This window comes from Octopus bimaculoides, chromosome 4, assembly GCF_001194135.2.
Source record: "Octopus bimaculoides isolate UCB-OBI-ISO-001 chromosome 4, ASM119413v2, whole genome shotgun sequence".
Classification (NCBI taxonomy): domain Eukaryota; kingdom Metazoa; phylum Mollusca; class Cephalopoda; order Octopoda; family Octopodidae; genus Octopus; species Octopus bimaculoides.
The window spans coordinates 87,414,781-87,433,785 of NC_068984.1; the positions used below are offsets into that span (position 1 = coordinate 87,414,781).

At 38.5% G+C, this 19,005-nt stretch overlaps 1 protein-coding gene across 2 annotated transcripts in view; it reads left to right on the top strand.

Annotated features, from left to right (window-relative positions):
• LOC106870207 (cell division control protein 45 homolog) overlaps positions 1–19,005 on the top strand; it is a 66,835-nt gene that overhangs the window by 15,831 nt on the left and 31,999 nt on the right. For both annotated transcript variants that reach the window (XM_014916209.2, XM_052967208.1), the window contains exons 3-7: positions 2,068–2,160; positions 4,105–4,199; positions 11,582–11,696; positions 14,534–14,649; positions 15,260–15,308. In XM_014916209.2, coding sequence (XP_014771695.1) covers positions 2,068–2,160; positions 4,105–4,199; positions 11,582–11,696; positions 14,534–14,649; positions 15,260–15,308 — 468 coding nt within the window. The remainder of the gene's footprint in view (positions 1–2,067; positions 2,161–4,104; positions 4,200–11,581; positions 11,697–14,533; positions 14,650–15,259; positions 15,309–19,005) is intronic.

Below are 19,005 nucleotides of genomic sequence, written 5' to 3' on the forward strand. Positions count from 1 at the left end.
AACAGCAGTAATTTTATTCAGCTGAATACATGTCATTGATTGATTGAAATTACCGAAATACGACAACTTTAACACGAAATAACTTTGCAAATAGAAACTTTTCTCAACAACGCTAAGAGTAAAAGATGTCCTCTATGACACATTCTACCAGTATCCGAAATTTCAAAGTGTTTAGTTAAAGAGAATTAATTAATTGAGTTCCCCATCAAAAGGGCAAGATCCTTCAATAGTAGAAACTTATCAAGATGCTTGAAAATTTCTGATCTCATTTATGAAGTGTATTTTAAGAACTCCACTGACCTAAACTTGAGATCAGAAATTTTCACAAGATCCGAGCTTCTCAATAAGTTTCTGCTGTTGAACTTAAGAACACCATTCGCTTTAGATTAAGGATAGTCTTACAAACACTAGTCTTTCTCTAACCGATTAACCCCTGCACCAACCGTTCTTAGTTTCTGTATAAGTTATTGCCAATATCCTGCTAACTGAAGAGAAGGGACACAATTCCCTTTCCAGCCAAACTTTTTTTTTTATAGAGAATAGACATTTATTTTGAACCTGAACGATTGCAGGATAGTACACAGCATGCAATACAAGCCGGCCAATTATTATACTATTTCTGCATGAAACTAATAATTGTTCACATATAATGCCTGTGTGTATTAAATTATATATATATATACTCTGTTGTGTCTGGGGAGAGACATTCTCTTTTAAGTGCCTCATAGTTTAACACACACACTGGTAAATTTTCCACCCATTTCCTTCTTTATTTTTCTAAAATTTTCATTGCATCTTGCAACCTTTTCAATAGTTGTTGACTCTGTCTGTTATTCACACTGCGTTCTTTTTGTTTGTTTGTGCGCATGTGTGTGGGTGTATGCATGTATATGTGTGTGTGCCTATGTATATATGTATGTATTCTGCATATTCATGTGTTTGTGTGATTTTATGTATGTGTGTGTGTGTTTGCATGTGTGTGTGTATGGGTTTTTTGCAATTATGTACTGTGTATGTATGGATGTGTATCTCCTTATGTGTGGACGTGTGTCTCCATATGTGTCCTTGCGTGAAGTGAAGTGTGTGTGTATATATGGTCATGTCTTCATTTTCAGTCTTCATTTGTGTGTATGTGTGCTTGTCTGTTCATATAACCTTTGTACCTAACCGTCTGTATGTCAATCTGTTTACTTTCATATCCATATGCCTACATACATGTGCATACACATATACACACACCCACACACGCATACATCTACATAACAGCCCATTAACTATTTTACTCTACCTGTATAAACTGTGAGTTGCCTCCATGTTGGTCCTTGGAATGTTGGTAGAGTATGGAAGACAGTTTTTTTGTCATCATATTGTCTCAAATGTTCATTTAGTCGTTCTGTAATGCTCCTAGATGTCTCCCCTATGTATGTCATGTTCATGTCTTTACAAACACCTATGCATCTTATGCTGTAAACTACATTTCTGGTTCTACAGTTAATGCCAGGGCTAATCCTACATACCACGCAGTTATCATTGGTGCATATGGTGTTGTGATCTGACGGAGTTCCCTGGCTTTCAACAATCTTAATGTTGAGTTTGGTCGCCTTCAGAGCTTTCATAAGGTTTTGATCAAGCTGGGGCTATAGATGAGGACACTTAATCAAGGTGGCTAAAAGAGTTAGCAACAGGAAGAGCATCCAACTAGAAAACACTGCCCCAGAAAAACTGTCTAATGTATGCTAGATGGAAAAGTGGGCATAAAATGATGTTCAATGATGAGAATGTGTGTTCCATTTATTTATTTATTTATGCCATGTAGATCGATCAGGTTCTATATGATGGGTAAAATGTTTCTTCATGATGGCAATTTAATATTATTTTTTTGTTTTGGTTTTAAGTATTAGTTCATTTGGCTATTATATGGTATTTCTATGCATTGCACAATTGACATTGTATTGCTCCATTTATGTAGGACATGCTTTGCTCAATGATTGACTAATTGGTATTGAAATGATCAAAAATTATTTCCTTAACAGAAAATATTTGAATTTTTTTTTTTTTTTATTGCAGTATTTATTCCAGTGTGACCAAGTGTTGTACTCTATCATCCCTATTACAGGAAAAGAAAGTCTTGAAACTTCTTTTATGGATAATTGTGAAGGGGTATGTTTCAGCTTTAATGTTGTAAGTCTTGTAAATGTTTATAAGTGCTCTGTCTATGTATCTGGAAATAAAAGTCTTACACCTTACTTGTGTATATTGTAGGAGTCATTTCTCATTTTATCTCAGGTATTCTATTCTAGTCTATGTTACTCTGTGTGAAATATACTGTTATGCATATCAATAAGTAGTTGTATACTGGAAATCTTTGGTTTTGAATACTCCACAGACACGTGTACCCTTAATGTAGTCCTCGGGGATATTCAGCGTGACACAGTGTGACAAGGCTGACCATTTGAATTTACAGGCACAACAGAAACAGGAAGTAAGAGTGAGAGAAAGTTGTGGTGAAAGAGTACAGCAGGGTTCGCCACCATCCCCTGCCGGAGCCTCGTGGAGCTTTAGGCATTTTCGCTCAATAAACACTCACAACGCCCGGTCTGGGAATCGAAACCGCGATCCTATAACCGCGAGTCTGCTGCCCTAACCACTGGGCCATTGCACCTCCACATTTTTTTCTATTTATACAATATTCAGCCCTTTATTTACATGCATTAGATCATAGATCCTGTGCTGGTGCTGCATTTACATGCCCATGTTGGTGCCACGTAAAAAGCACCCAGCACACTCTGTTAAGTGATTGGCATTGGGAAGGGCATCCAGCTGTAGAAACCATGCCACAACAGACATTTGGAGTCCGGACAGATTCCTGCTAGCCAGCTCCATGTCAAACCGTCCAACCCATGCCAGCATGGAGAGCAGATATTAAACGATGATGATGATTGTGTATTGTCAGAATGAAATTAGGGTAGGCGTGGGAGACTGGATTATTTTGCCTTTTTGATTGTAAAACAGGTATGATATTAGGGTTGACTATACCCTGGTTACATGCTAAAGAGCTAAGTGTGCAATGTTCAAACCAGAGGGTGTGAAAGAGTATACTGCTTTCAAGATATGTGTTGAAAATGAGTTTTGTTGTTAAAATAAACTGAAAAACTCCAGTCAGGAAGAGAAAGCACACTAAAGCAGGCACTTGCATAGGTACGATGGGCTTTTGTGCTATCTTTGTGGACCAATTCTTGCTCAGTCAATCTGAGGCTGTAGAAGATATTTGCTTAAGGTTATTTAAATTTGAAATTGGACAAGGTAAACACACCACTATATATGTGATTATTATTATTATTATCAGTAATATTAATATGCCAACTTTTTTTGTTCGTACCTGTTGTGTGTGTTACACTTCAAAGAAGAGGCAAAGCGAGAGAGAGAGAGGAGAACAGAGAGAGTGAAAGAGACAGTGAGTGGTGATGGCATTCATTTTGTGTTTTTAAATGTTTATCACATTGCAAGAGTAGATACACAGATACATATACACATTGTTAAATCAAAAGCGGGTGTTACATCACTTTCTATGTTCTGTAACTGTCACAATATACTTTTCTAGGCCTGATTTTTTTGTGGGGAGGGGGGCCAGTTGATTAGATCGATCCCCAGTACGCAACTGATACTTAATTTATTGACCCCGAAAGGACAAGTCGATCTCGGCAGAATTTGAACTCAGAACATAAAGAGACAGACGGTCATAATATACAAACATTTCTCATAGCACCAGTTCACTGTTTACAGATGCTTACATTTTTTGTGTTTTCCGTGAATTTTTCACGGGTCCAGCTAATTATTATTATTATTATTATTATTATTAAAGCAATGAGCTGGCAGAATCGTTAGCACGCTGGACAAAATGCTTAGCAGCATTTCGTCCATCTTTATGTTCTGAGTTCAAGTTCCACCAAGGTCAACTTTGCCTTTTATCCTTTCAGGATCAATAAAATAAGTACTAGTTGAATACTGGTGTTGATTTACTCGGCTTACCCCATCCCCCCAAATTTCAGGCCTTGTACCTATAGTGGAAAGGATTATTATTAAAAGATGTTTCTTTATTTTTAGGTTAAACATATTGTCATGATCAACTGTGGTGCATCTTTCGATGTCGTGGAGTTGTTACAACCTGAGAAAGATGTGTGTTTCTACATTTTTGACAGGTAAAATATATTTTTATTCATTGAGTCATGTCTACATGTCTGCATTGTTCTGGACATGTAATCTCTTTTACTCTTTTACTTGTTTCAGTCATTTGACTGCGGCCATGCTGGAGCACCGCCTTTAGTCGAGCAAATCGACCCCAGGACTTATTCTTTGTAAGCCTAGTACTTATTCTATCGGTCTCTTTTACCGAACCGCTAAGTTACGGGGATGTAAACACACCAGCATCGGTTGTCAAGCGATGTTGGGGAGACAAACACACACATATATATGCATATACATATATACGACGGGCTTCTTTCAGTTTCCGTCTACCAAATCCACTCACAAGGCTTTGGTCAGCCCGAGGCTATAGTAGAAGACACTTGCACAAGGTACCACGCAGTGGGACTAAACCCGGAACCATGTGGTTGGTAAGCAAGCTACTTACCACACAGCCACTCCTGCGCCTATATGTAATGTAAATGGATGACATGAGCTTTATCTTTTAGTCTTTCAGCATCTTGGGCAAGTTTTTTTTTTTTACTATAGTTTCATGTCAGCCCAAGTCTTGTGAGTGAAATTGGGTAAATGGAAACTGTGGAAGCCCATTGGATTCATAGGTCCAGCCATGTCATGCTGAATCAGCCTGAATTATATTATGGGTATGAGTTTCTGCAGAATACGCAGCCACTTAGCTGTTAATTTAATGTGTAAGTAGTTCAGATGATAGAATAACTGAATGCTTATTGTTAAAACCAGCAGAGGATCACTCATTAGAGAGAGCAAAAGAAACTTGTTTATTCTCTATCGCAATTAGTCAACTTTAGCATCAATTGTTACACATTTTCAACAGGACAATTACTGATCTATTGCATTTCTGATGATCAAAATCATAAAGGAGCACCAAAAGCTTGCTTCCCATCCACATGGTTCCAGGTTCAGTCCCACTACGTGGTACCATGGGCAAGTGTCTTCTACTATAGTCTTGGGCTGACCAAAGCCTTGTGAGTGAATTTGGTAGGCAGAATCTGAAAAAGCCTGACGTGTATGTGTGTCTGTGTCTGTGTTTGTCCCCCTCCCTAAGTTCTGGGGTCAATTTGTTCGATTAAAACCCTTCAAGGTAGTGCTCCAGTATGACCGCAGTCAAATGACTGAAGCAAGTAAAAGGAAAAAAAAGAATAAAAAGAATTAAATTCAAGAAAAAGTGATTGCTTTTGGTAAGCCTGTTAGCTGTGTGTTAATAAATGTCAAATGTTCATAATTGATTGCAGTATTTACCAACAATGGCTTTGAGGATTTTATATGACAATATTTTGAAGGTGCCTAGAGAAAAAAGTCTATTTTGTCAGCATTAATTCAATATTGAAATGGACTGCATACAAAAATATATGTGAATGTAAAACAAAAACCCCAATTGACCCTTTAACATTCAAATCAGCCCAAAACATCTGGCCCAAATATCCTCCTTGTTTTATGTTGAAAGCAGCCAGGTCAAGCCTCTCATACCTACCCTACAATGTTATTCTAAAATGTAAAAAGTCACATCATTGAAATCCTGAAGCTATTAGATTATACATGATTAATACAAAACAATATGAATTAATAAGTATTTAAAAAAATTTTTTTACTTGTTTCAGTCATTTGACTGTGGCCATGCTAGAGCACTGCTTTGAAGGGTTTTAGTCAAACAAATCAATCCTAGGACTTAATTTTTTTTAGCCTAGTACTTATTCTATCAGTCTCTTCTACTGAACCACTAACTTGGTTGTCAAGCAGTGATGGCGGAGACAAACACAAAGAAACACACACACACATATATAAATATTTTGGTGGGCTTCTTTCAGTTTCTGTTTACCAGATCCACTCATAGGGATTTGGTCGGCTCAAGGCTATGGTACAGGACACTTGCCCAGAGTGCCCTGCAGTGGGACTGAACCCAGAACCATGAACCCACATAGGGATGGAGGGAGAAGGATGGAAAGTAATCCATATAGTTGACTGTTAGAGGTGCTCAGGAGAAAGACATCTGGTAGAGGTTAGAGGAGAAAGACTTCTGGTATAGGTAGTGAGGGTGGGATTGGAGTGGGGTGCACTGCGAACAACAAAACATTATGGCTGCCCTATTTCCTAGCTAAAGCCAATGTGGCATAGCTACAAACAAAGCGAGCTACAATTTAATAATCAACATGCGTAAACTTGAAAGAAATGAAGCTGGTATGCTCCGCTGGATGTGTAATGTCAGTGTGCATACATGACAGAGTGTAAGCACCTTGAGAGAAAAATGAGACATAAGAAGCATCAGAGGTGGTGTGCAAGAGAGACAACTGCACTGGTATGGTCATGTGATGCATATGGATAAGGACAGCTGTGTGAAGAAGTGTCACACCCTAACAGTGGAGAGAACCTGTGGAAGAGGTAGACCAGGAAGACATGGGATGAGGTGGTGAAGCATAACCTTTGAACTTTGGGCCTCATAGAGGCAATGACAAATGACCAAAACTTTTGGAGATGTGCTGTGCTTGAGAAGACCCGGCAAGACTGTAGTGATGGCCGATGCCAGTGTTGCATAATTGGCCCGTTTAAAAGCACCGTTCAATTGTTGGGCAGTATGCCATGCTTGTGAAGACCTGTTGAACCAAGTGAAATCGTAGTCATGGCTGATACCAGTGCCACCTGACTGGCACCCACGCCGGTGGCACGTAAAAAGCATCATTCGAGTGTGGCCAATGCTAGTGCCGCCTGACTGGCTCCTGTGCTGGTAGCATGTAAAAGCACCCACTACACTCTTGGAGTGGTTAGTGTTAGGAAGGGCATCCAGCTGTAGAAACCTTGCCAGATCAGATTGGAACCTGGTGCAGCCTCCCGGCTTTCCAATTCTCAATCAAACTATCCAACCCATGTCAGCATGGAAAGCGGACGTTAAACAACAGTGATAATGATATATATATATATATTATCAACATCATTTAATGTCTGTTTTTCATGCTGTCTACCAGATTCACTTACAAGGCTTTGGTTGGCCTGGAGATATACCTTACCCAAGGTGTCACACAGAGGGGAACTCTGAACCTGAAGCCATGTGGTTGAGGGATAAACTTTTTAACCATGCAGCTATGTCTGGTGTTAATTAAGTAAAGATATAAATCAAAATATGTTTAAAAAATGATAACTTATTCCAGGTCTGTACAACAAGAATATATAAATATGCAACAATTTAAATTTGTATGTCAAGTAAAGTATACTATAGTAGCTTATTTAAATCTTTGCTAATGGAATAGCTTTCTGGCAGTGTTAGTTTCTGTCAGAACCCTGACTCCCTCTGAGCTAATGATTGGCATGGTCACCTTTTATGATATAGAGGATTTGAGTGTGCTTTCTTGGGAGAGATCTTCCCTGAGTGTATCTGTATGTGTGTTATTTACACTTTTCAGTACAATCAAATTATTATTAAATTTATGCAAAATAATTCTGGCATATAAAATATATACAGATGATCGCCTTATGTCCAATAGCCCAGTAGATTAAGCATGAGAAAAGAATGTGATATAAACTTCTGACTGGTTTCAGCTTTATGCATAAAACTACCACTCCATTCAGGCTTGACTGATGGTCGGTTAAACTGCAGTATGTTATCAATAGCACAACAATGTTAGAAGAAATCATCATCATCATCATTTCACATCTGTTGTCCATGCTGGTACGAGTTGGATTGTTTGACTAGGGTTGGCAAGCTGGAAGGCTGCACCAGATTCCAGTCTGATTTGGCATGGTTTCTACAGCTGGATGCCCTTCCTAATGCCAACCACACTGTGAGTGTAATGGGTGCTTTTACATGCCACTGGTATGGGTACTATTTGCATGACACAAGTATCTAGTACCTCTAGCTTACCCCACTAGCAGTTGATGGAGTTCTATTTTCTGTACATTTTTGGTGTTTATTGTACATATGCATCTACTACACACAAAAGCTATTTTCCCTGTTAACCTTCCTCTGATATTACTACACCTCTTATGTGTCCATAGCTTACACCGGGTACATCTTATGGAGTTTCTACCTACGCCTTTTCTACAGATCAAGCAGGGATTTGTGATTTGTCTGCCTGAAGGGATTTGTGATTTGTCTGCATTCTTACTTACTAAGACTTTGGTTTTTGCTAGATTAACTCTAAGGCCCTTCAATTCTAGACCTTGCTTCAATACCTGAAACTTTTTCTCTAGTTCTGGTAGTGTTTCAGCTATAAGAACAAGGTCATCAGCATAGAGGAGCTCCCAGGAGCAGCCTAACTTAAATTCCTCTGTTATTGCCTGGAAGACTATGATGAACAAGAGAGGGCTGAGGACCGATCCTTGGTGAACCCCTATTTGTACCCAGAATACTTCACTGTACTTGTTGTCAACTCTCACCTTACTGGTAACATCCTTGTACATGGCTTGTACAGCTCTCACCAACCACTTGTCTATTCCTAGTTTCTGCATTGAACACCAGATAAGGGATCAGGGGACCCTGTCAAAGGCTTTCTCCAAGTCAACAAAAGCTAAGTCCTGAGGTTTATCTTTGGCTATGTATTTCTCCTGCAGCTGTCTTACCAGAAATATAGCATCAGTGGTGCTTCTGCCTGGTACGAAGTGAAACTCCATTTCATCTAGACTAATTCTCTCCATAATTAGTTGGGCTATGACCCTCTCCATAACTTTCATCACTTGATCTAATAATTTGATACCTCTGTAATTATTTCTCTCTAAGGTATCCTTTACTTATGTAGAAGTTGACTATGGTGCTGCTACACCAGTCATTGGATATGATTCCTTTGTGAACCACCTGATTTACAATATGGGTGACTAGACCATAACCCACACTACCAGATATTTTAAGCATCTCAGTGGTGATTCCTAATGGGCCGGGGGCTTTCCCTGTCTTCATATCGTTAATTGCCTTATCTACCAAGGTTTGTTGATTTGGATAGCTGGTCCCTCAGTTGGGTCAACATTTGGTAGACTCTCCTTTTCCCATTTATTCTCCATGTTCAGCAGTCTTTTATAATGGCTTTTCCAAGGCTCTTTCTTTGCAGAATCATTAAATGCAAGTGTACCATGATCCATGCAGACACATTTCACTCTTATGACATCACAATTTTCTCTCACACACTGTCTTGCAATCTGCAACACCTCAAGTCTTTGGTCCTCATGTCGCTGAACATAGGCAAACTTTTTCTGTTCTGCATCTCCCTTGGCTATATATATACCTGTCTCCTAGCTTCCCCTCTGGTTGATAGAATTCCCTACTTCCTCCACTCTTCAAGGCCTTCCAAACCAGTTACTTTACTCTAATGGCCCTGTCTAAAGTATCATTCCCCCACAACATTACCTTAAGTCTGGATAGAACTTTGCACCAACTACAGATTTGGTCTGTGGCACTCAGGAAGCTGACCCACAAGAATTCCCAGTTACCCTCTATGTCACAAGTCTAGTTCCTCTTCCCTCTCATCAAATTTCTCAATTAAGATGTCCCTAAATCTCTGACCATATGAAGGGTCCTTAAGCTTCTAAATCCTTCTTTTCCAGGTTGGTCTGCTTCTTGGCATCCTTCTGGCCTGAAGTCTAAAGTCACTAATGACGAGTCTTTGCTGGGAGGTACATTCTTCACCAGGGACAATCTTTGTATTTAGGAGCAACCATGCATCCTGCTCTCTGGTGAGAATGTAATTGATCTGGCTAGCATAGTCACCTGACTGGTAGGTTATCAGGTGGCTGGTCAGCTTTCTGAATTTGGTGTTGCAGATCAATAGGTTATTTGCATCGCAGAACTCCAGTAGCCTTGTTCCCTTTTCGTTTTGGGAACCAATTCCATGGCCCACATACACACCATGAAAGATACTGGGCTGCTGTCCGACATGCCCATAAAAGTGATCATTTTGTGCTTTTGGTAGACCCACTTGGTAGGCATAAGCAGAGATAATTGTCGCTATAGTATTCTGCAAGACTAGCCTGAGCTTAAGTACGCTATTGCACTCTGTGACTACTTCTATGACCTTATCCACCCATTTTTCTGCAAGAATTATGTCCACACCACCTACCCTGCTACTGTTAGCTTCTCAGAAGATTTTATACCTATGTGTCTTGCCTGTGAGGAACCTGGCTGAAGCTCCTCTCCAATACCTCTTGAATGCAACATACATCAACACACATCCATTCAAGTATCTCAACAATCTCACTAACCTAGCTTTCAATGTGTCTACATTAACACTGCCAACTCTGTAAATTGGGAAAGGGACATGGGAGGGAGCATGGGAAGGAGAGATGGTATTCAGCACCTGAAAAGAAGGTTTCAATCTTCGTTTGATAACAGACATATCACATCAGCTGTATTCACTTTAACCTACCATCATTCAAACATGTTAAACTTGTTGCTCCTATTTTGAGTGTAATGTAAGCATTGTAAATATGTTATAAGTGTTGTAAATATAAGCGTTATTGTTGCAAACATAAATAGGTCAATTTTAAATTAAGTAAATGAGCCATAGTGTGGATGATTGGTGGTGGTGGGTGGGAGAGAGCTATGCAAGTCTTCTGATACAGAAGCCCATGTAGGGGTTTCTGGTATAAGAGAAGAAATTTCCGGTATAGGTGGTGGGGGCAGGAATGGGTGGGCGCATTGCGGACAAGCAATGGCCAGCTTCACCTCAAGAAATAACAGTAAGAAGAGACTAGTGAGGCAGAGAGAGAGAGAGAGAGAGAGAGTCTTGAAAGACTTTATCGCTGGAAGAATCATGAGAAAGATGCAAGTTATAAAACAAGGCAAGAAGGATTACAAATTTGTAAGCGAAAGGGAGAGATCAGTGAGGAAATCATGGCAAAGTATGGGAACACATGGGTTATGAAATGGAGAGAATATTGCAAAGATTTAAAGAATTATGAGTTTTGAAGATTATTTTATGAATTAAAGAATTACAAATTTTGAAAATTATTTTAATTCAAAGTACAGCATATTAGTATTCCGAATATGAATGATGAATGAATGATGAGTGATTAAAACTAAAGAAATTTTTTAGTTTAGCCCATCATTTTGTGTGGTATAATAGTGTCAGCAGCAGAGCAAGTAATGTGAAAGTTTGGAAAAAAACCTTGTGCAAAGGATTCTTTATATAATCTACAGCCGGAAGTGCTCAAACTACGTATAAAAAAACCTAACTTTAGGCACATTTTATATTCTGTGGTTAGTGCAATAAAAGGTAAGACCCTCAACTTAGCAAACAGTTTTAAGCAGTATAATATATGCTGTATCCATATTCCCAATAATGTCTTGCTCAAAGAGCTGTTTTCTGTAAATGTAGTTTGTTGTTCTGAAGCACATTTCATAGAACATTTAGTTATTGAAAAAATATTTAACTTCCTCTTTCAGTCACAGGCCAATTGATGTACATAATGTGTACAATAGTTTACAAGTCAAAGTACTTGTGAGAGAAAATGAAATTACTGACATTCCTGATTATGATAGTATCTTTAGAGATGATGAGGTAAGTATTATTTTTATTTATTCATGATAATATGCAGTATTTATTAAATATTTCTTTTCTATTAGCAGAAAGTATGAAATACATCTTGGAAACTGTGTATAAAAATTTTTTGAGAGAATGTTCTGGCAATATTGATTTGTTGTGCTACTGCTATTGCAGTATGATTTGTTTTTAGGTACTCATATCCATATTTGTATGCAGTTTATTGATGACTGCCTTCAAAGAAGCAGTTATTATGTGTCATTCCAGATTTACCTTATTACAAATTAAATGTTAATTCATATTCTTGACATGTCATAAACATTTTAACTGAGGAGCTAAATCATTTATTGGACCAACTATTTTTTTCAAAACAGTTCTGTCAAATGAGAAAATAGACAAAATTATTAGATTATTAATGAAAGTCATCATCATTATTATTTAACATCCATTTTCCATGCTGGCATGGGTTGATGGTTTGACTGGAGCTGGTAAGACCAGGGGTTGCACCTGGTTCCATTGTCTGTTCTGGCATGATTTCTATGGCTGAATGCTTTTCCTAATGCCAACCATGTTACAGAGTGTACTGGGTGCTTTTTATGTGGCACCAGTATCACTTCTGCAGTGGCAGATGGGTCTTTTTGAGTACAACAAGGTGCCAAGTATCTCAGTCCTGAGTCATCTCCTTTGTAAGGCTCAGTGTCTTGTGGTCGGCCTTCACTACTTTGTCCCATGTCTTCCTGGCTCTCCCACTTCCATAAGTTCTATCCACTTTAAATGATTGGCACTTCTGTATGCAACTGTCTACATCCAAACTACATATGATAATTTAAATATGAACAAAAATATTCAAATGTCTTTAGTTCAACGGACTTGAAAGAAATGAAGCTAGTATGCCTTGGTGGATGTGCAATGTCGGTATGCATGCATGATAAAGTATAAGCGTCTCGAGAGAAAAGTTGGGCACATGAGGCATGAGATGTAGTGTACAAGAGAGACTACTGCATTGGTATGGTCATGTGATGCATATGGATGAGGACAGTTGTGTGAAATGCCAACCTTTAATGGTAGAGGGAACCTGTGGAAGAGATAGACCCAGGAAGACAAGGGGCGAATTGGTAAAGAATGATCTTTGCAGAGGCAATGACAAGTGACTGAGACCTTGGGCAATATGCCATGCTTTAGAAGACCGGTGAAGCCAAATGAAATCATAGTCATGGCCAATACTAGTGTTGCGTAACTGGCACCCATGTTGGTGGCACATAAAAAAGCACCCTTTGAATGTTGAGCAATATGTTGTGCTTCAGAAGACCATCGACCCAAGTGATCTTTGGGCGATATGTTTGATATGTTGAACTTGAGAAGACCTATAAAGCCAAGTGAAATCATAGTTGTGGCCAATACCAGTGTTGCATAACTGGAATCTATGCCAGTGGCATGTAAAAAGCACCATTCAAACCCTGGGGCCTCATGGAGGCAGTGACAAGTGACTGAGATCTTTGGCAGTATACCATGCTTGAGAAGACCTGTCGAACCAAGTGAGATTGTAGTCGGGGCCGATGCTGGTGGCACATAAAAAACACTCACTACTCTCTTGGAGTGGTTGGCATTAGGAAGGGCATCCAGCTGTAGGAACTATGCCAAATAAGATTGGCACCTGGTGCAGCTCTCCAGCTTACTACTTTTCAGTCAAATCATCCAATCCTTGCCAGCATGGAAAATGGACATTAAATGATGATGATTATTTGTTGACAGTTTTCCAGAAACTATGTGGAAATACTAGTAAGCAATATCTTGTATTTTTATTATATTTTCCATACAGTTTCTTGTTGGTAAGATTGTAAAGCTTCTTCGTTTTACATTCAAATTAAAATTACTCATTCAATTTTAGCTTCCTTTCAAATGTTCTGTCCAGTCATATTTTGCTTTTGTCAATTTTCTCTGACTAGATCCTGCAAAATTTGTTTCATGCTAGTTTATGTATATATGATGGGCTTCTTTTAGTTTCTATCTGTGAAATCCATTCACAGGGCTTTGGTTGGCTTGAGGCTATAGTAGAAAACAGTTGTCCAAGGTACCATGCAGTGGAACTGAACCCAAAACCATGTAGTTGGGAAGCAAGCTTCTTACTACATAGCCACACCTGCACCTAATATATATGTGTGTGTTTGTTTGTACTCTTGTCTAGACTTTATGTGATGGTTGTGAATGAGCATCATTATCATACAAGTGAAGTTGTTCATTTCCAGTCTTCTGTGTAAAATATGTCTGGCCATGGGGAAATATTACTTTATTTGGAAACATGAGGATTGACAACAGAAAGGGCATCTGGCAGCCATACAAAATCTGTCAACAAAATCTGTCTGAACCATGCAAGCAGAGAAAAGTGGACATTAAAACAACGATGATGAAGAAGGGAAAGAAAGAATGTTAAAGGGCCCATTGAAGTACCTTTTAAAAAATGCACTTCGGCAGAAATAAATTTTAGGGGTCCACTATCATAGAAGTGCTATCATAAAGGACATTATAACTCTTTAGCATTTAAACTGGCCATATGTGGCCCAAATATTTTACCTTTTTTATGTTCAAACCAGCCATATCTAGCCTCTCACACCTATCCTATAATGTCATTATAAAAATAAACAATTACATCATCAACATCATGAAGCTACCAGATACTGCATGATTAACTCAAAGCAATGTGGATGAATAAACATTACATTTGACACTGTAATCTGAATGCTAAAGGATTAAGGAAAACAAAGCTATATCTACAGACAAAATGCAGAAATGCCTCTGCTAGAAATGTAGTGGTGTGAACAATAAGAATAAAAATTCTACCATAACCTTTTTTATAGGATGATATGGATAGTGAGGATGAAGATGACGAAACAGGTTACAAGCAGCAAAAGAAACAATTTGATGATAAATATATAATGAAAAAGCGAGAGAGAAGACTATGGGAAGAAAACAGGTACAGATTTTCATTATTTTTTTTTTGTTATCATAACTTTACATGTTTTTCATTTATTACTTTAATTTAAATGATGTTCGTTATAATAACTATTGTAAGTAAAATTACCATGTAAGTTTTGATAGGATTGATGTAATATTTTGTGGATGCTGTTGCTTAAATCCAGATCAACCCTGATTAAAGAGAAAATAGATGAATGGATAGATGGACAACATAATAGATGGATAGATGGACAACATAATAATTTTAGTCAAACTATAGGCTAATATATCAGTACCTTTCAGCTGGAAAGCTGACAGAATCATTAGTATGCCAGGCAAAATGCTTAGTGGTATTTCAACCATCTCTATGTCTTGAATTCAAATTCTATCTTGGTCAATTTTGCCTTTCGTTCTTTCAGGGTCAATAAAATAAGTACCAGTTGAGCACTGGGGTTGATGTAATCGACTTACCCACTCCCCCGAACTTACTGGCCTTGTGCCAAAATTTGAAACCAATACATCAGTACCTTAAACTCATGACCACTACACAACTATATTAAAAACAGTTGATTTAATTTATATTTAGAGATTAGAATGTTTGAATCAATATCAGTTTCATTGTATTTCAGAAACAAGACCTTGTTCACTTATACACAATTTTCTTCTTTTGGAACATCTGTAAGTAATAACACATCACATATTGTTTTCCTGTTTTATACATTTCATACAAATATTATCCATTACATTCTTAATAACTTTTAGATTGATGTGAAGTATTTCCTTTAATCATGAGATATTTTATGTAAATTCTGTTCAAACTGGTTTCATACAATAAGGAAATGAAGGCATTTTTCCAGCTTCGTTGTTATTTAACCCAAGGTCAGCACTGACCTATGACCAAAGGCATTCCAGCTGTGACCATGCTATTCTTATCAGACACACTATAAACATTACATTAACCAATTTAGCTTTCTTACTTTTAAAAACACAGTAAAGTGTTGACTGTTTCCAACTAAATTCATTACTTATCTCATTAAGTAAGAATTTGTTGTTTATTGATTTTTAGTCATGTTGAATGAGTAAATGACTTATTTTAGAAAGAATAATTGATTAATTAAATAATTTGAAACAGATAGTAAATTGAATGAATAAATGTGTGCTTGTGTTTGTATATGCATATATATGTAGCTTCATTATTTTTCTTGAAGCACTGTTGCATAATAAGTGAATTTTCACTTCTATGTTTTTTTTAAATATTGATATTCTTAAACTCAGGCTGGCCTTGCAGAATAGCATAGCATAAATTATCTCTGCCTATGCCCACAGTTGGCCTACCAAATGAACAGAACAACTATTTTCATGATATTCTTTTGCAGGCTGCCTTTAAGACAAATGATGAGGATCTCATTGCTGTGGCTGGTGACTTCAATGGGCATGTCCGACAGCAGCCCGGTATCTTCCATGATGTACATGGGGGCCATGGAATTGGTTCCCAGAATGAAGAGGGAACAAGGCTACTGGAGTTTTGTGATGCAAATAACCTATTGATCTGCAACACCAACTTCGGAAAGCTGACTAGCCACCTGATAACCTACCAGTCAGGTGACTATGCTAGCCAGCTCGATTACATTCTCACCAGGCAGCAGGATGCATGGTTGCTCTTAAATACAAAAACCATCCCTGTTGAAGAATGTACCCCCAACCAGCATAGACAAGTCATAATGACTTTAGACTCCAGGCTAGAAGGATGCCAAGAAGCAGACCAATCTGGAAAAGAAGGACTTGGAAGCTTAAGGACCCTTCATATGGTCAGAGATTTAGGGACATCCTAATTGAGAAATTTGATGTGAGGTAGAAGGAGCTACAAACTTGTGACATAGAGGGCAACTGGGAATTCTTGTGGGACAGCCTGCTGAGTGCCACAGACCAAATCTGTGGGTGGTGCAAAGTCCCAACCAGACATAAAGTAATGTAGTGGTGGAACATTGCCATAGACAGGGCCATTAGAGCAAAGAAACAGGCCTGGAAGACCTTGAAGAGTGAGGGTAGCAGGGAATTGTATCAGATAGCCAGAAGGGAAGCTAAGAGACAGGTATATAAAGCCAAGGGAGAAGCAGAAAAGAGAAAGTTTGCCTTTGTTCAGCAACATGTGAACCAAAGACTTGAAATGTTTCGGATTGCAAAACAGTGTGTGAGAGAAAATTGTGATGTCATAGGAGAGAAATGTCTCTGCACGGATGATGGTGCACTTGCATTTAGTGATTCTGTGAAGAAAGAGGCTTGGAAATGCCATTATGAAAGATTGCTGAATGTAGAGAATGAATGGGAGGAGGAGAGTCTGCCTAATGTTGACCCAATTGAGGGACCAGCTATCTGAATCAACAGTCCTTGGTAGATAAAGCAATTACGGACTCGTCGCTGAGATGCTTAAAATATCTAGCGGTGTAGGTTATGTTCTAGTCACCTGTATTGTAAATCAGGTGATTCACGAAAGAGTCATACCCAACAATGATTGGTGTATTTGCACCATAGTCAACTGCTACAAAGGTAAAGGTGATGCCTTAGATAGAAATAATTACAGAGGTATCAAACTGTTGGATCAGGTGATGAAAATTACGGAGGGAGTCATAGCCCAACTAATTAGGGGAAAAATTAGTCTAGATGAGATGCAGTTTGGTTTTATGCCAGGGAGAAGCACCATTGGTGCTATATTTCTAGTAAAGATAAACCTCTGTACTTAGCTTTTGTTGACTTGGAGAAAGCTTTTGACAGAGTCCCCCAATCCCTTATCTGGTGGTCAATGTGGAAACTAGGGATAGACAAGTGACTGGTGATAGCTGTACAAGCCTTGTGCAGGGACACTACAAGTAAGGTGAGGATTGGCAACGAGTACAGCGAAGAATTCAGGATACAAATAGGGGCTCACCAAGGATCGGTCCTAAGCCCTCTCTTGTTCACCATAGTCCTCCAGGCAATAACAGGAATTTAAGACAGGCTTCTGAACCTCACAAGTTTATTGTAGCAAGCACTACTCATACCATTAACTTCACTGAAGAAATAGGAGCTCCAGTCACTTGCTCATGATAATATTTCACATTCCAGTAACATTAGCACATGCATATCTAAACTATTATCAAACAGAAATATTCAACGAATCATCTTGTCATACTTTGTGATGTGAACAACAAGCTTTCAAATACATCCCTGTACCAATGGACTTGAACTGCAAATTGGTTGAACCCACAACCCAATATTCAACATATAAAATCAAGATGAAATATGCAGTCCTGTGGCTCACCAGATTCCGTCAACCTATCCAACCCGTTCCAGCACAGAAAAATAGCTGTTAAATAATGATGATAATGCTAACAAATGGCCACTCCTGATCTTTTAAGGAAAGCTATATTGTTATGAACATCATGAGACACAAGAGATACCAAGAAAGCCACATGAAAAACTTTACCATGGAGACAAGCAAGAATTACATTAATTATTAATATTTTGCTAAATACTGTAAACCACTAGCATTTTTTTTTTTTGGTAATGTTGGCTTCATGACTTTTGGTACCAAATCAAACATAGTTATCTCCCCATATGAATAAAATGTTTCATTTCAATTTGGAGTTATCACCCCTTATAAATGATTTGCACAGTCCCACTTAACCAGTGAAATAGTGAGGTCACAAAACAAGACCTATCAGAGGGTGAATAAACAAAGCAGAGCCAACGGCCATTCAATAGCTGGGGTGGGGGAAGACCCTACTTCATTAAACTACATCGGTGGTTTTTAACCTTTCCGAGTTGTGTCCCCTCTCATTGAATGGCATTTTACAAATGCCCCTTTACATCATCTTCATCATCATTGTTCTAATGGCTACTTTCCCATGATTGCATGGATTAGATGGAGTTTATTGAGGGTGATTTTTACAGGCTGGATGTTCTTCCTGACACCTACCCTTATCTGTTTCCAAGCAAGATAGTATTTCCTTATTGCCAGGAATGGTTTTTGCAAGATATTGGCAAGGAATGACCTTCATTTATGACAATTCTGTGGTATCAAGACAAGGAGACCTGAAGTCTTACACACTTGCTCTCTCTCTCTCACACACACATACACACACACACACACACACACACATATATACATGCACAAACACGCACACGTATAACAGGCTTCTTTCAGTTTCATCATCATCATCATCATCATCATCGTTTAACGTCCGCTTTCCATGCTAGCATGGGTTGGACGATTTGACTGAGGACTGGTGAAACCGGATGGCAACACCAGGCTCCAGTCTAATTTGGCAGAGTTTCTACAGCTGGATGCCCTTCCTAACGCCAACCACTCAGAGAGTGTAGTGGGTGCTTTTACGTG